This window comes from Monodelphis domestica, chromosome 5, assembly GCF_027887165.1.
Source record: "Monodelphis domestica isolate mMonDom1 chromosome 5, mMonDom1.pri, whole genome shotgun sequence".
Lineage (NCBI taxonomy): Eukaryota > Metazoa > Chordata > Mammalia > Didelphimorphia > Didelphidae > Monodelphis > Monodelphis domestica.
Window position 1 is genome coordinate 104,531,786 of NC_077231.1, and position 13,718 is coordinate 104,545,503.

A 13,718-nucleotide genomic window follows, 5' to 3' on the forward strand; every position below is an offset into this window, starting at 1 on the left:
GACTCACAAGGCTGCAGTCATCTTGGACTCCTCACTACCTCTCACTGCCCATTTCCCATCTTTTTGGAAGCCTGTTGATATCACCTCTGTAATGTCTTTCTACTACTCCCTCTTCTGTCCTGTGGCACTGCCACCATTCTATTATAGTCCTTTATCATCTCCCACCTGGACTATTGCAATAGCCTGCTGATTGTTCTGCCTACCTCAAGTTTCTCCCTATTCTAATCTAGCCTCCATTCAGACACTAAAATGATTTTCCAAAAGCAGACATCTGATCATATGACTCCCTACTCAATAATTCCCTATTGTCTCCAGGATCAAATACACATTGCTCTATCTGACATGCAAAGCCTTTCTTGACTTAGTCCGCCCCCCCCCTCCGCCTTTTACAGTCTTCTTCCTGTACTTTATTCCTTAACATGTCCTCTTTAATACAGTAACACTGACCTCTTGGGATACTCCATCTCTTGGCCCATAGAATTTTATCTGGCTGTCTCCCATATCAAGAACTCTCTCCCTCCTCCATCCCAACTACTGACCTTCCAGGCTCCCTATAAGTTCTAACTGAAATGCCACCCTTTCCCCAACCTTCTTAATTTCAGTGCCTTTCTTCTGTTAATTATTTCCTGATTATTAACAGATGTTAAATAGTTTGTTTTGTGTTTATTTGTCTGTAGTTTCTCTCCCTCATTAAATTGTAAGATCCTTGAAGGCAGGGACTGTCTCTTGCTTCTTTTTGTATACCTAGTGCTTAGCTCTGTGCCTGGCATATAATATGGTCTTAATAAATATTGATTTATTGACTTACGTGAGATTTTGTCAATTGGCTCCTGACAAAGAAGATTCCCATCTTGGCAAATACTAGGAATGAATAAAGAAATGTAATGAAAATGGTACACAACATATAACACCTTTGGGTCCCTTAATAATACTGCTCTTGTTTGATCAAACTAATGATAATAATAATGATGATTCTGGTGATTACTCATAATAGTGATGATAATAATCCCTCAGAAGTCTAACTGATTATCCATGTCATGAAACAAGAGATTGAGGGGGAGGGTAGGCTGCAAATTAAGGAAATGGACATGATGTGGTCTTCCTGTACTCTGAGATTATAAAGTCCTATCACAAACCCTGAAATTAATTAATTAATTGGATTTTGCCTATAGCACTTATAGAATTAGTATCAGCTTGTTAAGATATACCTAAAAGTAAAAAATAAATGACTAAGACTTGAAGGCTGGTCCTACTCAAAACTATAAAGATGGTGAACTTGATGCTGAGTTTCATAGCATGAATAGTACTCCAAGATTTGGTACCATAGAAAGAAAAATATACTAGAACAAATTTTACTGGAAACAAGTATTATAACACTTTCATAAGAATTAGCTTAAGACTAAGCAACATATGGTTACTTCCTCTTTCAGAATGTTTATTTTATGTAAAAGGTAATTAATCCAATCACATTCATTCTGAGCCCCCAATAGGAAAAAATCTTAACATTTAGGCAGAAGCTGAGCTCTCTACTTATGTATATGCACATTTGGTATTTGGGGAAAATATAGAGAGGCTGATCAATGGAATAGAGTAGTCATATTATATACAGAAGCAAATGAGCACAATAACTCAATTTCCCATAAAACTAAGAGTCTCAAATATTGAGACAAGAACTCACTATGCTACTGAGAAAACTAGAAAATAGCCTAAATATGGACCAATGTTTCACACCATTTACCATAAATACAAAATGGGTACATGATTTAGACATAAAAGGTGACATATCATGAGCAAATTAATGAAACATAGAAGAAATTATCTGTGAACCATATAGATAGTGGAAGAGTACATAACTAATAGAGAGATGGAGAATTTCACAAGAGGTATAATGGTATTTTTTATTGTACAAAATTTAAAAGACTTTGAACATATAAAACTAATATAGTTTAATTTAAAATAAAGGCAGGAAGCTGGGAATTTCTTCCCAGCAAATTTCTTTGAAAAAAGGTCTTATTTCTAAGATATATAAGATCCTGAATAAAATTTACAAGAAAAGGAGCAATTTCCAAGTTTTCAAAGGAATTAGTTTTTTGAGGAAGAAATCCAAGCAAGCTCTATTAAAAAAATCCTCTAAATCAGGTGTCAAACATATAGCTCACAGATGGCATTCAGGTCATAGTACTCCTGAGTGTGACCTTAACCACATCAAACATAAATGGGTGATATTTGACAAAACAAAACAAGTATAATGAACAATGTGATAATTACATTTAAAAAATCTTATTTGTTTATTACATTGAAAGATCCAACTAACTTCTTCCTTCTTCCCCCAAAAGAGAAGGCATCTTTTAACAAAAAAGATATTTATGTATATAAATACATATGTAAAACTATGTCGTTTATATTCATAAGTTTTTTCTCTGGAGGGGGAAGTACAGAAATCGTTCTTCAAATAATATTTTTGATGGGAAAAATGTCATCCCTATAATTCTGCCTGCTACTAGAGTTTTCCTGAAGATGCTTTCAGGTAGCTTACAGAAAATGAACCTGTATCCCAATACTCTTATTTAATTGTAGAAAACAAACATTTTATTCACCTCAGAATATTAATTATAAAAGAAATCTAAAAAGAAAGTAACTGGCCTAAGTCTTTTTCTATTGGAAACTCATTTTTTTTGAAAAGGTGAGAAAATAAGAATAATAAGGTATATGGTATAAAACAGAGCCTAGAAGGTTAGTATATCATCCAATATCAGTTTGCCACTTACTTTTCTTATTCCTTACTCTACAATAATTTATAAATTAATCTCATTAATCTCATATTAATCCACCACAATTTTTTCATTTAACCAATTAGAGAAACCCCCTTTCACAGTAGTTATTGCTTTTGTTTACTCAAATATCTAAATTGCCATATTTTGATCTATTAACAAGTAATCACAATAAACACATTTGTTTCAGTTTTCTCAAAGTGGGGATAACACAAGCACCTATCTTGCAGAGTTGCTGTGAGGATAAAATGGAACATTTGTGAAAGAATTAGCACAGTGTATGGCATATATTTTGTGCTGTGTAAGGCTTATTTTCTTCCCCTTCCTTTCTCCCACTTTAAGTTTCATTCTGGAAGTCACAGAGACCCAGTGGATGATGGAGATACCTATAGAAACTTTGGTGTCCTCCAAATATATCAAGCAGATGATCAAACTTCTACTGCCTTATTAAGCATTAAATGATATCAAACTTATCAAATGATTAACAAGGCTTGACCTACAGCTTAGAATTATACCCCAGGAACTTACTCTCCTTTTTTTTTTTTAAAACCCTTACCTTCCATCTTGGAGTCAATACTGTGTATTGGCCCCAAGGCAGAAGAGTGGTCAGGGCTAGGCAATGGGGGTCAAGTGACTTGCCCAGGGTCACACAGCTGGGAAGTGTCTGAGGCCAGATTTGAACCTAGGACCTCCTGTCTCTAGGCCTGACTCTCAATCCATTGAGCCACCAAGCTGCCCCCCTTACTCTCCTTCTTGAACTGATAAATGATAAATCTCTTTACTAGAAATGGACCTCAAAATGCCCTTGAAAAATCCAGCCAAGAAACTGTACTAAAACCTTTCAGAAAAAGATGTTGCCTACAATTATCCAGACATAACTCTGATCTATAAAAACCCAAGAACGTTTTAATGGATATTGCCATGCCAGTACTCATAATTTCAAAGCTACAAGGGACAAAATGCTTTAAAAACATAAAACTTATACACAGCAACTGAATCATTGAGGGACAATCAAATCTGATGGACTTTGCTATTAATAGCAATGCAATGATCTAGGACAATTCTGAGGGACTTATGAGAAAGATGCTCTCCTCATCCAGAGGAAGAATTGTTGGATTATAAAACATATGATGTTTATAAAACTTGTTTACTTGGGTGTGTTATTGGGGGGTTTTGGTTTTATAAAATTATTTACTTACATAAATGAATAATGTGGAAATATGTTTTGCATAATACTACATGTACAACTCAGATTGAATTGCTTGTCAGCTCCGGAATGGGGGGAGGGGGAAGAAGGGAGGGAGACAACATGAATCATATAACTTTGGAAACTTATGTGAAAATTTGTTATTAAAATGAAATAAATATAAAACTAAAAAAATTAAAAATACATCACTAGTAGAGGAGAAAAAGATTTCATGAGACCAGCAAGAAATTAATATGATCCCTGCTGTCCTTTCTACTACCGAAGTTGTTCTAAGTAGGTGTTCTGTGTACCTAGAAAAGATAAGATCTCCTACTTAATACTTTGGTTCAATTTTAAAAAGCAGGGGTTTTTCCCACCTGTCCATGGAACATTAAATATAAAAGAATAATATCTGGATGGTAACTTATCCCAGACCATTTTGATCTGAACTCCATTAAAGAAAATGAGATATTAATAATAATAATAATTATTATTATTTTCAAAACCTAGCATAAGAAATCAAAGCTTGTTGGAACAGGATAATATGCATACATATATGTATATATACTTGTGCATGTATGTATGTATGTATGTATCTCTCTCTCTCTCTCTCTTCTTGTATGCTATATTTGTAGTTCTGAAGATACTGACACTGAGTCTTCAGATACCCTTATGTTCCAATGCTGAATTCATGAACAAAAGTACTTATTTTGCCTACCTATGCCATGGTCTTTAGAATATTAAGTAGAAAGAACATCATTATTAAGTTAATAGCTACCAGGTGCCATCTTTTGAATTCCATCGAAAAAGTTGAAAAGAATTAAACAATTGTAATACATCTTTTGGGTTTACAAGTGATTTCCTCTCAACTTCCCTGTGAGGTAGATAGTTCAAGTATTTTACAAATGAGGAATCCAAGACTTAAGGGACATTAAGTAACTTGCTCACATATTCCCAGAAAGTGTAACCTGTTTTACTAGGTTTTTGTTTTGCTTTTTGCTATTTTAGAGAAATACAAATTAATTCATAGCAAATCCAAATCTATGTATAAGGTACAATATTATAAAGTTTCATTGTACTCCTCGTTTAATAAACTATACTATTTCATATTTTAGAACTTACTCAAGGAAATAAAAAATTATTGAGTAAAAATCAACCAAATACTTTAAGCTAGTTAGTGGGACTGTCTTAATATTATGATTTTTAAATGGTAAAGAAAAAAGAATATCTTTCAAAAATATAGAAATGAGTATTTGATTGTTTTAGTATTTTTCACCTACCCAGAATGACTAGGATTAATTCTAGCTGGGAAAGTCTATGATTCTATGGCTATGTTCATCTAGTGGGAAAGGAAAATTGGGAAATGAAATAGTTTGCCTCAGGCCCCACCAAACCTGGTTCTGCTTTAAAACCACAGTTAAAACATTGCATTTTAAATATACTGATATTCTAGATAAAAATGTTGACATTTAAAAGAATTTCATATCATCCATGTAAAGGAGTTCACACAACATTCCTCATTCTTTTTTTCATAAGAATCTTTGAGCTCATTGGGATCCAGGGGTCAGACTGGAGTTGGAACGTTACAGATCATTTAGCTGAACTTCTTTTATAAATAAGAAAATTGAGTCCTAAAAAAAGTAAACAACTATCAAAGGTTGCTCAAGTGGCAGAGGAAAATTCAGCCCAGATCTTTTTACTCCAGATCTAAAATTCTATCTACCAAATCACATGACCTTGCCTTAAATAAGTTAAAAGTTGAGGTGAATAAGCCCAAGCAAGTAGATAATATTTTAAAATGTAAAAGGCCAATGCTAAGTTTAGACAAGTTATATAAAATTTTGAGTATAAATGAAATTTTGCTCTAAGCTAAAGATTAGTCTCTAATGGAAATTTTTCCCAAATAAGAATAATAGGGCATAGATCTTAGACATCATTTTTATGACCATCATATTGTGTTTTACATACCATACATTGCCATCAATGGAAGCAGTTTTGCCTGGTTTCACAATTTCATCATTTATATAACATTCACAGTGAGTTTTCAGAACACAAGATCCTTCACTATTAAGATACATTCCATCAGGGCAGGTACATCCATCGACTGGAACATCTTGTATGTCACAGCTCTTATCTCTCTCTGATAATGAGTGACAAGAGCTATTGCAAGCTTGTACATTGTACTTGAAGATGAGGCCATTTTGACAAGTTTGCTCTATTTAAAAGCAATAAAAAGTAAAAGTTTTACATAAATAAAATAGCAATTTATCTCTGGATATCACTGGTCTTATTTATTAAATACGAACTTTTTATATATGTGCCTCATTCTGTTCAGCAAATATGCTCCTAAAATTCATGTGAAAATCACATTTTGGCACTTATATTTTAAATAGAAAATTCTGATTCATTTTTTATAAAACAGAGAATATTTATGTAAAATGAACTATCAGCCCCTAATTAAGTTGTTTCATAAGTTGAGCTCAGTATTTGATTTTTTCAGAATGAGATGTCCAGATATCTGCTGGTAAACATTTAACAACCAGTTCTCCCTCCCCTTCCCCCAGCAAATGTGTATGCACCACACATTTTTAAGTTTAATCTGGATTTTAAACATTTTTTCATTATTTTCTTAAAACAAGATAATCAACAAAATTAAAATTCAAGCCCTGATTTGTAGAATTTGCCAGTCTCTGAGATGTAAATACTCTTACTGAAAATTAAGTAATCAGCTTTCACAAACTGATTGGAGCGAGCTAGCTCTATCACAAATCTAATTCGGTACAGATTTCCCCTCATTCTAATATTTCTGTAAATAATCTAAGAGTGAAATAACAACTCAGTGTCACATTCATTCAATCACCAAATATTTATGATTGTCATTTGGAAATATTAACTCGAGATAAAAATAAAAAGGAAAGGCAATGCTCAAGTCATTCAATGTAGCAGGAAGCTTTCAAGGTATATCCAAAAGTACCAAAAACATATTTATAAAAATATATGGTGAAAAATAGGTGTAGTCATAATTAAATAAGAATAGTGAAAATTAAAGTCGACTCACCACATTGACCTTTTCTCCAACCAGTTATGTATATTCCATTCTCAGCACATGCTTTTACATAATTTCCTATTGTTGTACATAAGCAATCTTTGGTATTTTCACAAGTGCAAGTGAATGTTCTGCATTTCTTTAAAGCAAGAAAAAGATAAACACCATTGCATGATAGAAGTAGCACAGAAATGACTCAAAATCCAAGAAACCTGGATTCTAGCTCCTGCTCTGCATTTAATTTATTGTAAGACATAGTTGTTTTATCACCTTGAACTTCAATTTCCCCACCTGTAAAAAGTGGAAGTTGGGCTAGACAATCTGAAGATCTTTTTTCTAGCTCCAACATCCTTCCTTCTTTCCAATCCTTAAAATAATATACATATTTAAAAGGTTTAAATAGCTATGCCCTGGAACAGGCTTAAGGTACTATGTCTATTTTCTCTTTGCCTCTAACTCATAAAACTGTTATTTTCCTTCAAATCCTAATTCAAGTTCACCTTCTATAGACATTCAGATTCTACCTGAGTCAATAGTCTCCCTCAGTAAATTACTTTTTATTGTATACATATACTATATGTAGAGATATGTAATTTCTTTATCTATGTGCATATTTTTTTTCTTGCAAAAAGATACAAACTCCTTGAGGGCAGGGAAGAGTTGCTTCATCTTGTCTTTCCCTACCTACCATAGTACCTGGTGAATAGGAGGGGCTCTATACATTTTTTTTTGCTGAAAAAAATAAGCATAAATCAGTAATGATGCTTGATCTTTTCCTTCACTAAAAATTATCGAAATAAATAGATATGCAAGTGTTTCCTTATTTGGAGATTATCTTCCTATCCCACTCTTTCATCAAAGATGATTAAGGCAAAGGAAGCAGTTATGATAATGAACACTTATACAAATTGATTTGAACTCTCTTGACAAATCGAAGATTTTGTACGTTAAAAATCTCCTATGCTAACTACTTTATACTTAAGTCTATTTATTATAAATGAAAAATTTCTCTCAAATTATAAGATGTTAAATGTTTAAATTACACCAACCTCATGGTAGGATCTCGGGTCCACAATGGAATGGCAAGAAGCAAAAGGTCCACTTGAATCAGTAAGAATCAAACAATTCTTTTCAGCAAACTTTTCTGGGGAAAGTAGAGAATGAGTTCATATGACTGTCTTCCACAAATACTTTTTTAGAAATTGTTAATATCAGTAATATTACTTTTGTTGAAAGCATTGTGGTAAAATCCCTTGCCATGATTAATAGCTTTTATTTGGTGCTTTAAGATTTACAGAGTATATAAATTATCTCATTTGACACTCACAATGACCCTGTAAAATATTACTGATATTATTATGGGTTTTATAGATAAGAACTTGATATTAAAATAAGTTAAGTGAGTTGTCTAGTATGACACAGGTATTTAAATCCTAACAAGAGAAAAATAATTATAAAACTCCTTATGTAAATAAAGACATCTAAATAATTAGAGAAATATTAATTGTTCAAGCCAACATAATAAAAATGGAAATAAGTATTATTTTAAATTAATTTATTTATTCAGTACCATATAAGCATACTACCAAAGCACTACTTTTAAAACTAGGGGGAAAAAACAAAATTCATCTGGAAAAACAAAAGGTCAAAAATATCAAGGGAACTGATGGAGAAAAAGGGGGAGAAGGGAAGTAGACTGAAAGTACCAGATTTGAATGATACTAAAAAGATGTAATCATCAAAGAGGTCAGTCAGTAGAGTATTCAAGGTATATAATATGCAGACAAAATGAGTATAGTCTTCTTGTTTTTTGATAAACTCAAAGATCTCTGATATAGGGACAAGAACTCATTATTCAATAAAATTATTTCAAAAGCTAGAAAACAGTCTGAAAGAAACTAGGCTTAGACCAACATCTCACACTTTTAGCCAAGGTAAGTTCAAAATGTATATCAGATTGATACATAAAGGATGATATCATAAGCAAATTAAAGAAAGAAATTACCTGTCAAAGAGGAAAAGAGCTCCTGACTAAACAAGGTGGGAGGGGTGGCTCACAGCAGGTAAGAGGGACAGTATTGATTAGATAAAATTGAAAAGGTTTTGCACAAACACTGCCAATGCAGTTAAAATTAGAAGAAAAGCAGGAAACTGGGAAAATATTTGCATCAAGTTTCTTTGATAAAGGTCTTGTTTTTAGGGTATAAAGGGAACTAAGCCAAATTTATATAAATAAGAGCCATTCTCCAATTTATACATAGTCAAAATATATTAATAGACCTTTCAGAGGAATATCAATATGAAAAGATTCTCTGAGTCACTAATTATTAAAGAAATAAAAATTAAAATCTCTGAGTTGTCACCTAACACCCATCATATTGACTATTGACAAAAATGAAGATGATAAATGCTAGAGGGTCTGTGGGAATACATACACTATTGGAGGAATTGTGAAAAGGTTCAGGCATTCTGAAGAGCAATTTAGAACTTTGCATCAAAAGCTATTAAATAGTGCATGACCCACTAGTAACACTACTAGATTTATATCCCAAAGAAAGCAAAGATAGAGGAAGAGGACCTATGTGCACACAAATTTTATAAAAGGTTTTTTTTTTTTAATTGTAGTGGCAAAGAATGGAAAATTGAGAGCATGCCCATCATTTGGAAAATGGCTGTACAAGTTGTGATATACAAATATAATGGAATACTATTGTGACAAAAGACATGATGAAATGAATGGTTTCAGAACAAAAATTAAAAGGCTAATATGAACTGATGCAAAGTGAAGTGAGCAGAATCAAGACAGTAATTTATGCAGCAACAAAAATAGCATAAAATGATCATCTTTTTAAGACTTAGGAACTCTGATCAACAAAATGAGCAATCAAAGTTCTAATGGATTCATGATGAAACTTGCTACCCACCTCCATAGAGAGAGCTGATAGACTCAAAGGACAGATTAAAACATATTTTCTTTTCAGAAATCACTAATGCCAAGAATTTGTTTGCATGACTATGCATATTTGTATATATAGCTAGGTAGCACAGTGGATGGAGTATCAGGTCTAGTCTCAGGAAAACTCATCTTCATGAGTTCAAATCTGATCTCAAGACACTTACTAACTGTATGACCCTGATCAAGTAATTTAACTCTGTATGCCTCAGTTTCCTCATCTGAAAAATAAGTTGGAGAAGGATACGGCAAAGCAATCTAGTATCTTTACTAAGAAAACCACAAAAGGGATCACAAAAACAGAGTCAAACACAATTGAAAACAACTGAATGTTTGTAATGAGTTTTGTTTTTCTTGACTTCTCATTGAGTCAGTTCTCATTGAGAAGAACTAGAGGGGGAAAATCTGGAACTAAAATAAAATAAAATTGAATTTTGAAATAGGAAAAATGATAATTGAGTAGTATATGAAAGGTCATGAGTAAGTCAACTGAGGTTACAAAATACTTTTATAAATTTATAAAAAAACATTGGGATCAATAATTCCTAAAGACTTTTTCTGCTTCATATAAATAATACTGTTTCTAGAACATGCAAAATGCAGGTCACTCTTAAAGAAATATTAGGAAGATATATAGCCAATTCTTATAACTTTATGTTACCTGATCAGTTTCCTATCAAATGACCACCTTTCTTTTTCACATCATTTACATTAAGTTTACCCATAACAATTAAATCAATTTTTGCTGTGATTTTTCAGGATTTCAAAAAAATTTAAAGGAATAAGGGAACTTTAGAGATTAGTTAATACAAATTCTTTATTTTAATTGAGACCTAAAAAGTAGAAATGACATTCTCAGGTCACCCAAGTTGTACTAGGATCAATATTTAAACCTAGGTTCTGACTCAAGATCCAGCACCAAGCTTCTATATTCCAATATTAAAAACAAACAAACCAGGAAAATCTATGCATTTATTATTGTCTTTTTTCTTCAACAATTACATCAATTTTCAAAAATGGAAACAAAAACATGGTAGATTAAACTGATAAGGTGGTTTTGAATGAAAAATATAAAGGAGATTTAATCATCATCATCATAGATAACATCATATTTTAGGACTGAAAAGTGCTTTTCTTCCAAGACCTCATAAAGTTGTACAAAAATCATCATCTTCATTTTATAGGTGAAGAAATTGAGACTTAAGAAATGTTAGCTTTCTTAGGATAACACAGTTAATAAAAGGAACATCTGGAGCTTGAACCAATCCAACAATACTGAATTCAAAAAGACCTAACAATGGAGATAGCACATTTTATTTTAATTATGTATTTTAGTTATATTCAAACTCTATACTTAAAGTTTACTGTTCTTAAAATCCAGGATAAGACCTGGTTGGTGGAAATGGCACTCTAAATAGTTAAGAGTTCTGGATTCTAGTCTTAGCTCTTATGTTAACTTTCTGTGAGTTTGGTTAAGTCTGGGCCCCAGTTTCCTAATTTATATAATTATAAAGTATAAATATAATTTATATAATTAGTTAGGTAGAATTCTTTCTACAAGAGTACAAGCATTTGAGTGGAAATAAAAAAAAGAGACCCAGTAATGACTAAGATTACTGTGAAAAATTCAAAATATTTCCATGATAAGATCAAAGAAATTCTACTTTGTTCCTTTCTTATATTTATTCAACAGGGGCTTGACTAACTAGATATGGGACAGTTGTGAAAATAGAACAGAGATAAAATCAAGAACTGCTCCTATAACTGGCGAGTTAGTAGCCTCAGATTTATAAATACATCAAACTATGTACTTTCATGTTATTTTAAAATATTGATCCTTTAAATATTACCATTTTCTATGCTTATACATGAAGAAGGTCTTCCTTTGGGACAGGACATCATTTCCCAAGAGTCAGCAAAAACCTGAGACGTCTTTTCTAACATGTTCTGGCTTGACAAGAAATCGTCCTCTGCTTTGTTATTGTAGGAACCACAGAGTCCTATGAAGTAGGTGAGACAAGTTAAAAAAGAAAATCCATTTTTAAAATTCAGCTTTCTAAATTCATATATTCACTATGCACTCCGATGCAGGTCAGCTTAGATATTCCAGCAACTGATAACTCTAAAATAGGCATTAGTATTCTTTTAAAAATATGAATGAAATGTCACAACAGTCTAAGAGTGGGCTGCTAGTGGAGCTGAAATTTATACTTCAATTAAGTGAAAATGAATTAAGTGACTACTTTCTACTACTACTATTACTACGCTACACACACACACACACACACACACACACACACTCAGCATTATCCTAGAAACCTGGAAGTTGAGGGAAAAGAAAAGTGTAACAGTCCCTAAATTATGTTTTCTATTACTTAACATTTCCAATGATAAAGAATGTTTGAACCAGAATTTCATAGCTTTTAAATAATGAAGGAAACTTCTTTCCAGACAGAAGAACTAAATTAAAAAATCATAAAGATGATCCTACCTGGGTGAAATTTATGTATCATTGACAACTAAGTGAATTTTTGTTAAATTGTCATTGTTGTGCAATACCGCCCACAGTTAAGAATCAAAACTCTCTCATTTTTCACAATTGCTTATACTCTGTAGGATCAAATGCAAAATTCTCAGCTTAGCATTTAAAGTCCTCCACAAATTTAAGTTTTGACTTATCTTTCTAAGTATTATCTCATATTCTTCTTCTCCCATCATGCTCTGGCCCAGGGCAACTGACCTACTAACTTTTCCTTAGAAACAAAATTCTGTCTCCCAGCTCTGCCATTGTAGAGGTTCTTTCCCATGTCGAGAAAATATGCCCTCCTCATAGCCGTCTCAGAATTACTTTCTTTCTTCAAATCATAGCCCAGGACCTGTCTTTTAGACAAAATCTGTCCTTTTCCTATGCTCTTTAATTTTTATTTAATTTTTAAATTTTAATTGCTGTGTATTTTTCTACATATGTTGCATTTACTTATGTATTCCTATTGCCTGAAGGCAAGGTAGCCTTTCATTTTTGCCTCTGTCACAGCAATCACAATGTCATTTGTAAAATTATAATCGAAATGATACTCATTTTATGAGAGAGAAATCTTATTTTTAAAACCTTGAGAATACAAACATTTCCAAAAGTAATTTGAGTGATAACGATTAAGTGAAACCAGGTCTTCATTTATTTCTGCTTTTTGAGAAATGAGGCTTTGTGCTTAATTGTCATGAATAAAATGACAAATGTAAAAGCAAGCAATATTTCTTACCCTGACTCCTTCAGAAGGAAAGTATTTGTGATGTGCACTTACCCACTGTGTTTGTAAATTTGTTGGGTGGCAAAGAAATATACAATTGCATCACTGGATCAATTTGTATTTGCATTTTTAATCCAAAAGATGTCTTTACTTGCAGGTATGAGGAAGATACTCTAAAAATCTGAATTGCATCTATTAATAAATGATAAATGGCAAAAGTGAGAAGAGTTGGGATTTCATCACTTTTCTTAGCATTTTCATATATTTCATGTATTGTTCCATGTTCCATTCAACTTACCTGAATTATAATAACCTTGCCTTTTAATCTTGTTGTTCATGACACTGCCATCATTATTAAATATATATTTGTCAGCTGAAAGAGACTGATGTACATGTCACATCATTAACATATGCCCATTCCAGTAGAATGTGTAAGCTCTCTCATGACTTACATTCTATTGTTTATTTATGACTTAACATTTTTAACTGTACACCAAATGCCTAGCATAATACA

At 32.3% G+C, this 13,718-nt stretch overlaps 1 protein-coding gene across 2 annotated transcripts in view; it reads right to left on the minus strand.

Annotated features, from left to right (window-relative positions):
• MUC19 (mucin 19, oligomeric) overlaps window positions 1–13,718 on the minus strand; it is an 82,671-nt gene that overhangs the window by 12,728 nt on the left and 56,225 nt on the right. For both annotated transcript variants that reach the window (XM_056798999.1, XM_016426015.2), the window contains exons 13-19: window positions 13,503–13,587; window positions 13,259–13,396; window positions 11,807–11,956; window positions 8,053–8,147; window positions 7,016–7,142; window positions 5,926–6,172; window positions 809–861 (exon numbers count right to left, since the gene is read on the minus strand). In XM_056798999.1, the coding sequence (XP_056654977.1) occupies window positions 809–861; window positions 5,926–6,172; window positions 7,016–7,142; window positions 8,053–8,147; window positions 11,807–11,956; window positions 13,259–13,396; window positions 13,503–13,587 (895 nt within the window). The remainder of the gene's footprint in view (window positions 1–808; window positions 862–5,925; window positions 6,173–7,015; window positions 7,143–8,052; window positions 8,148–11,806; window positions 11,957–13,258; window positions 13,397–13,502; window positions 13,588–13,718) is intronic.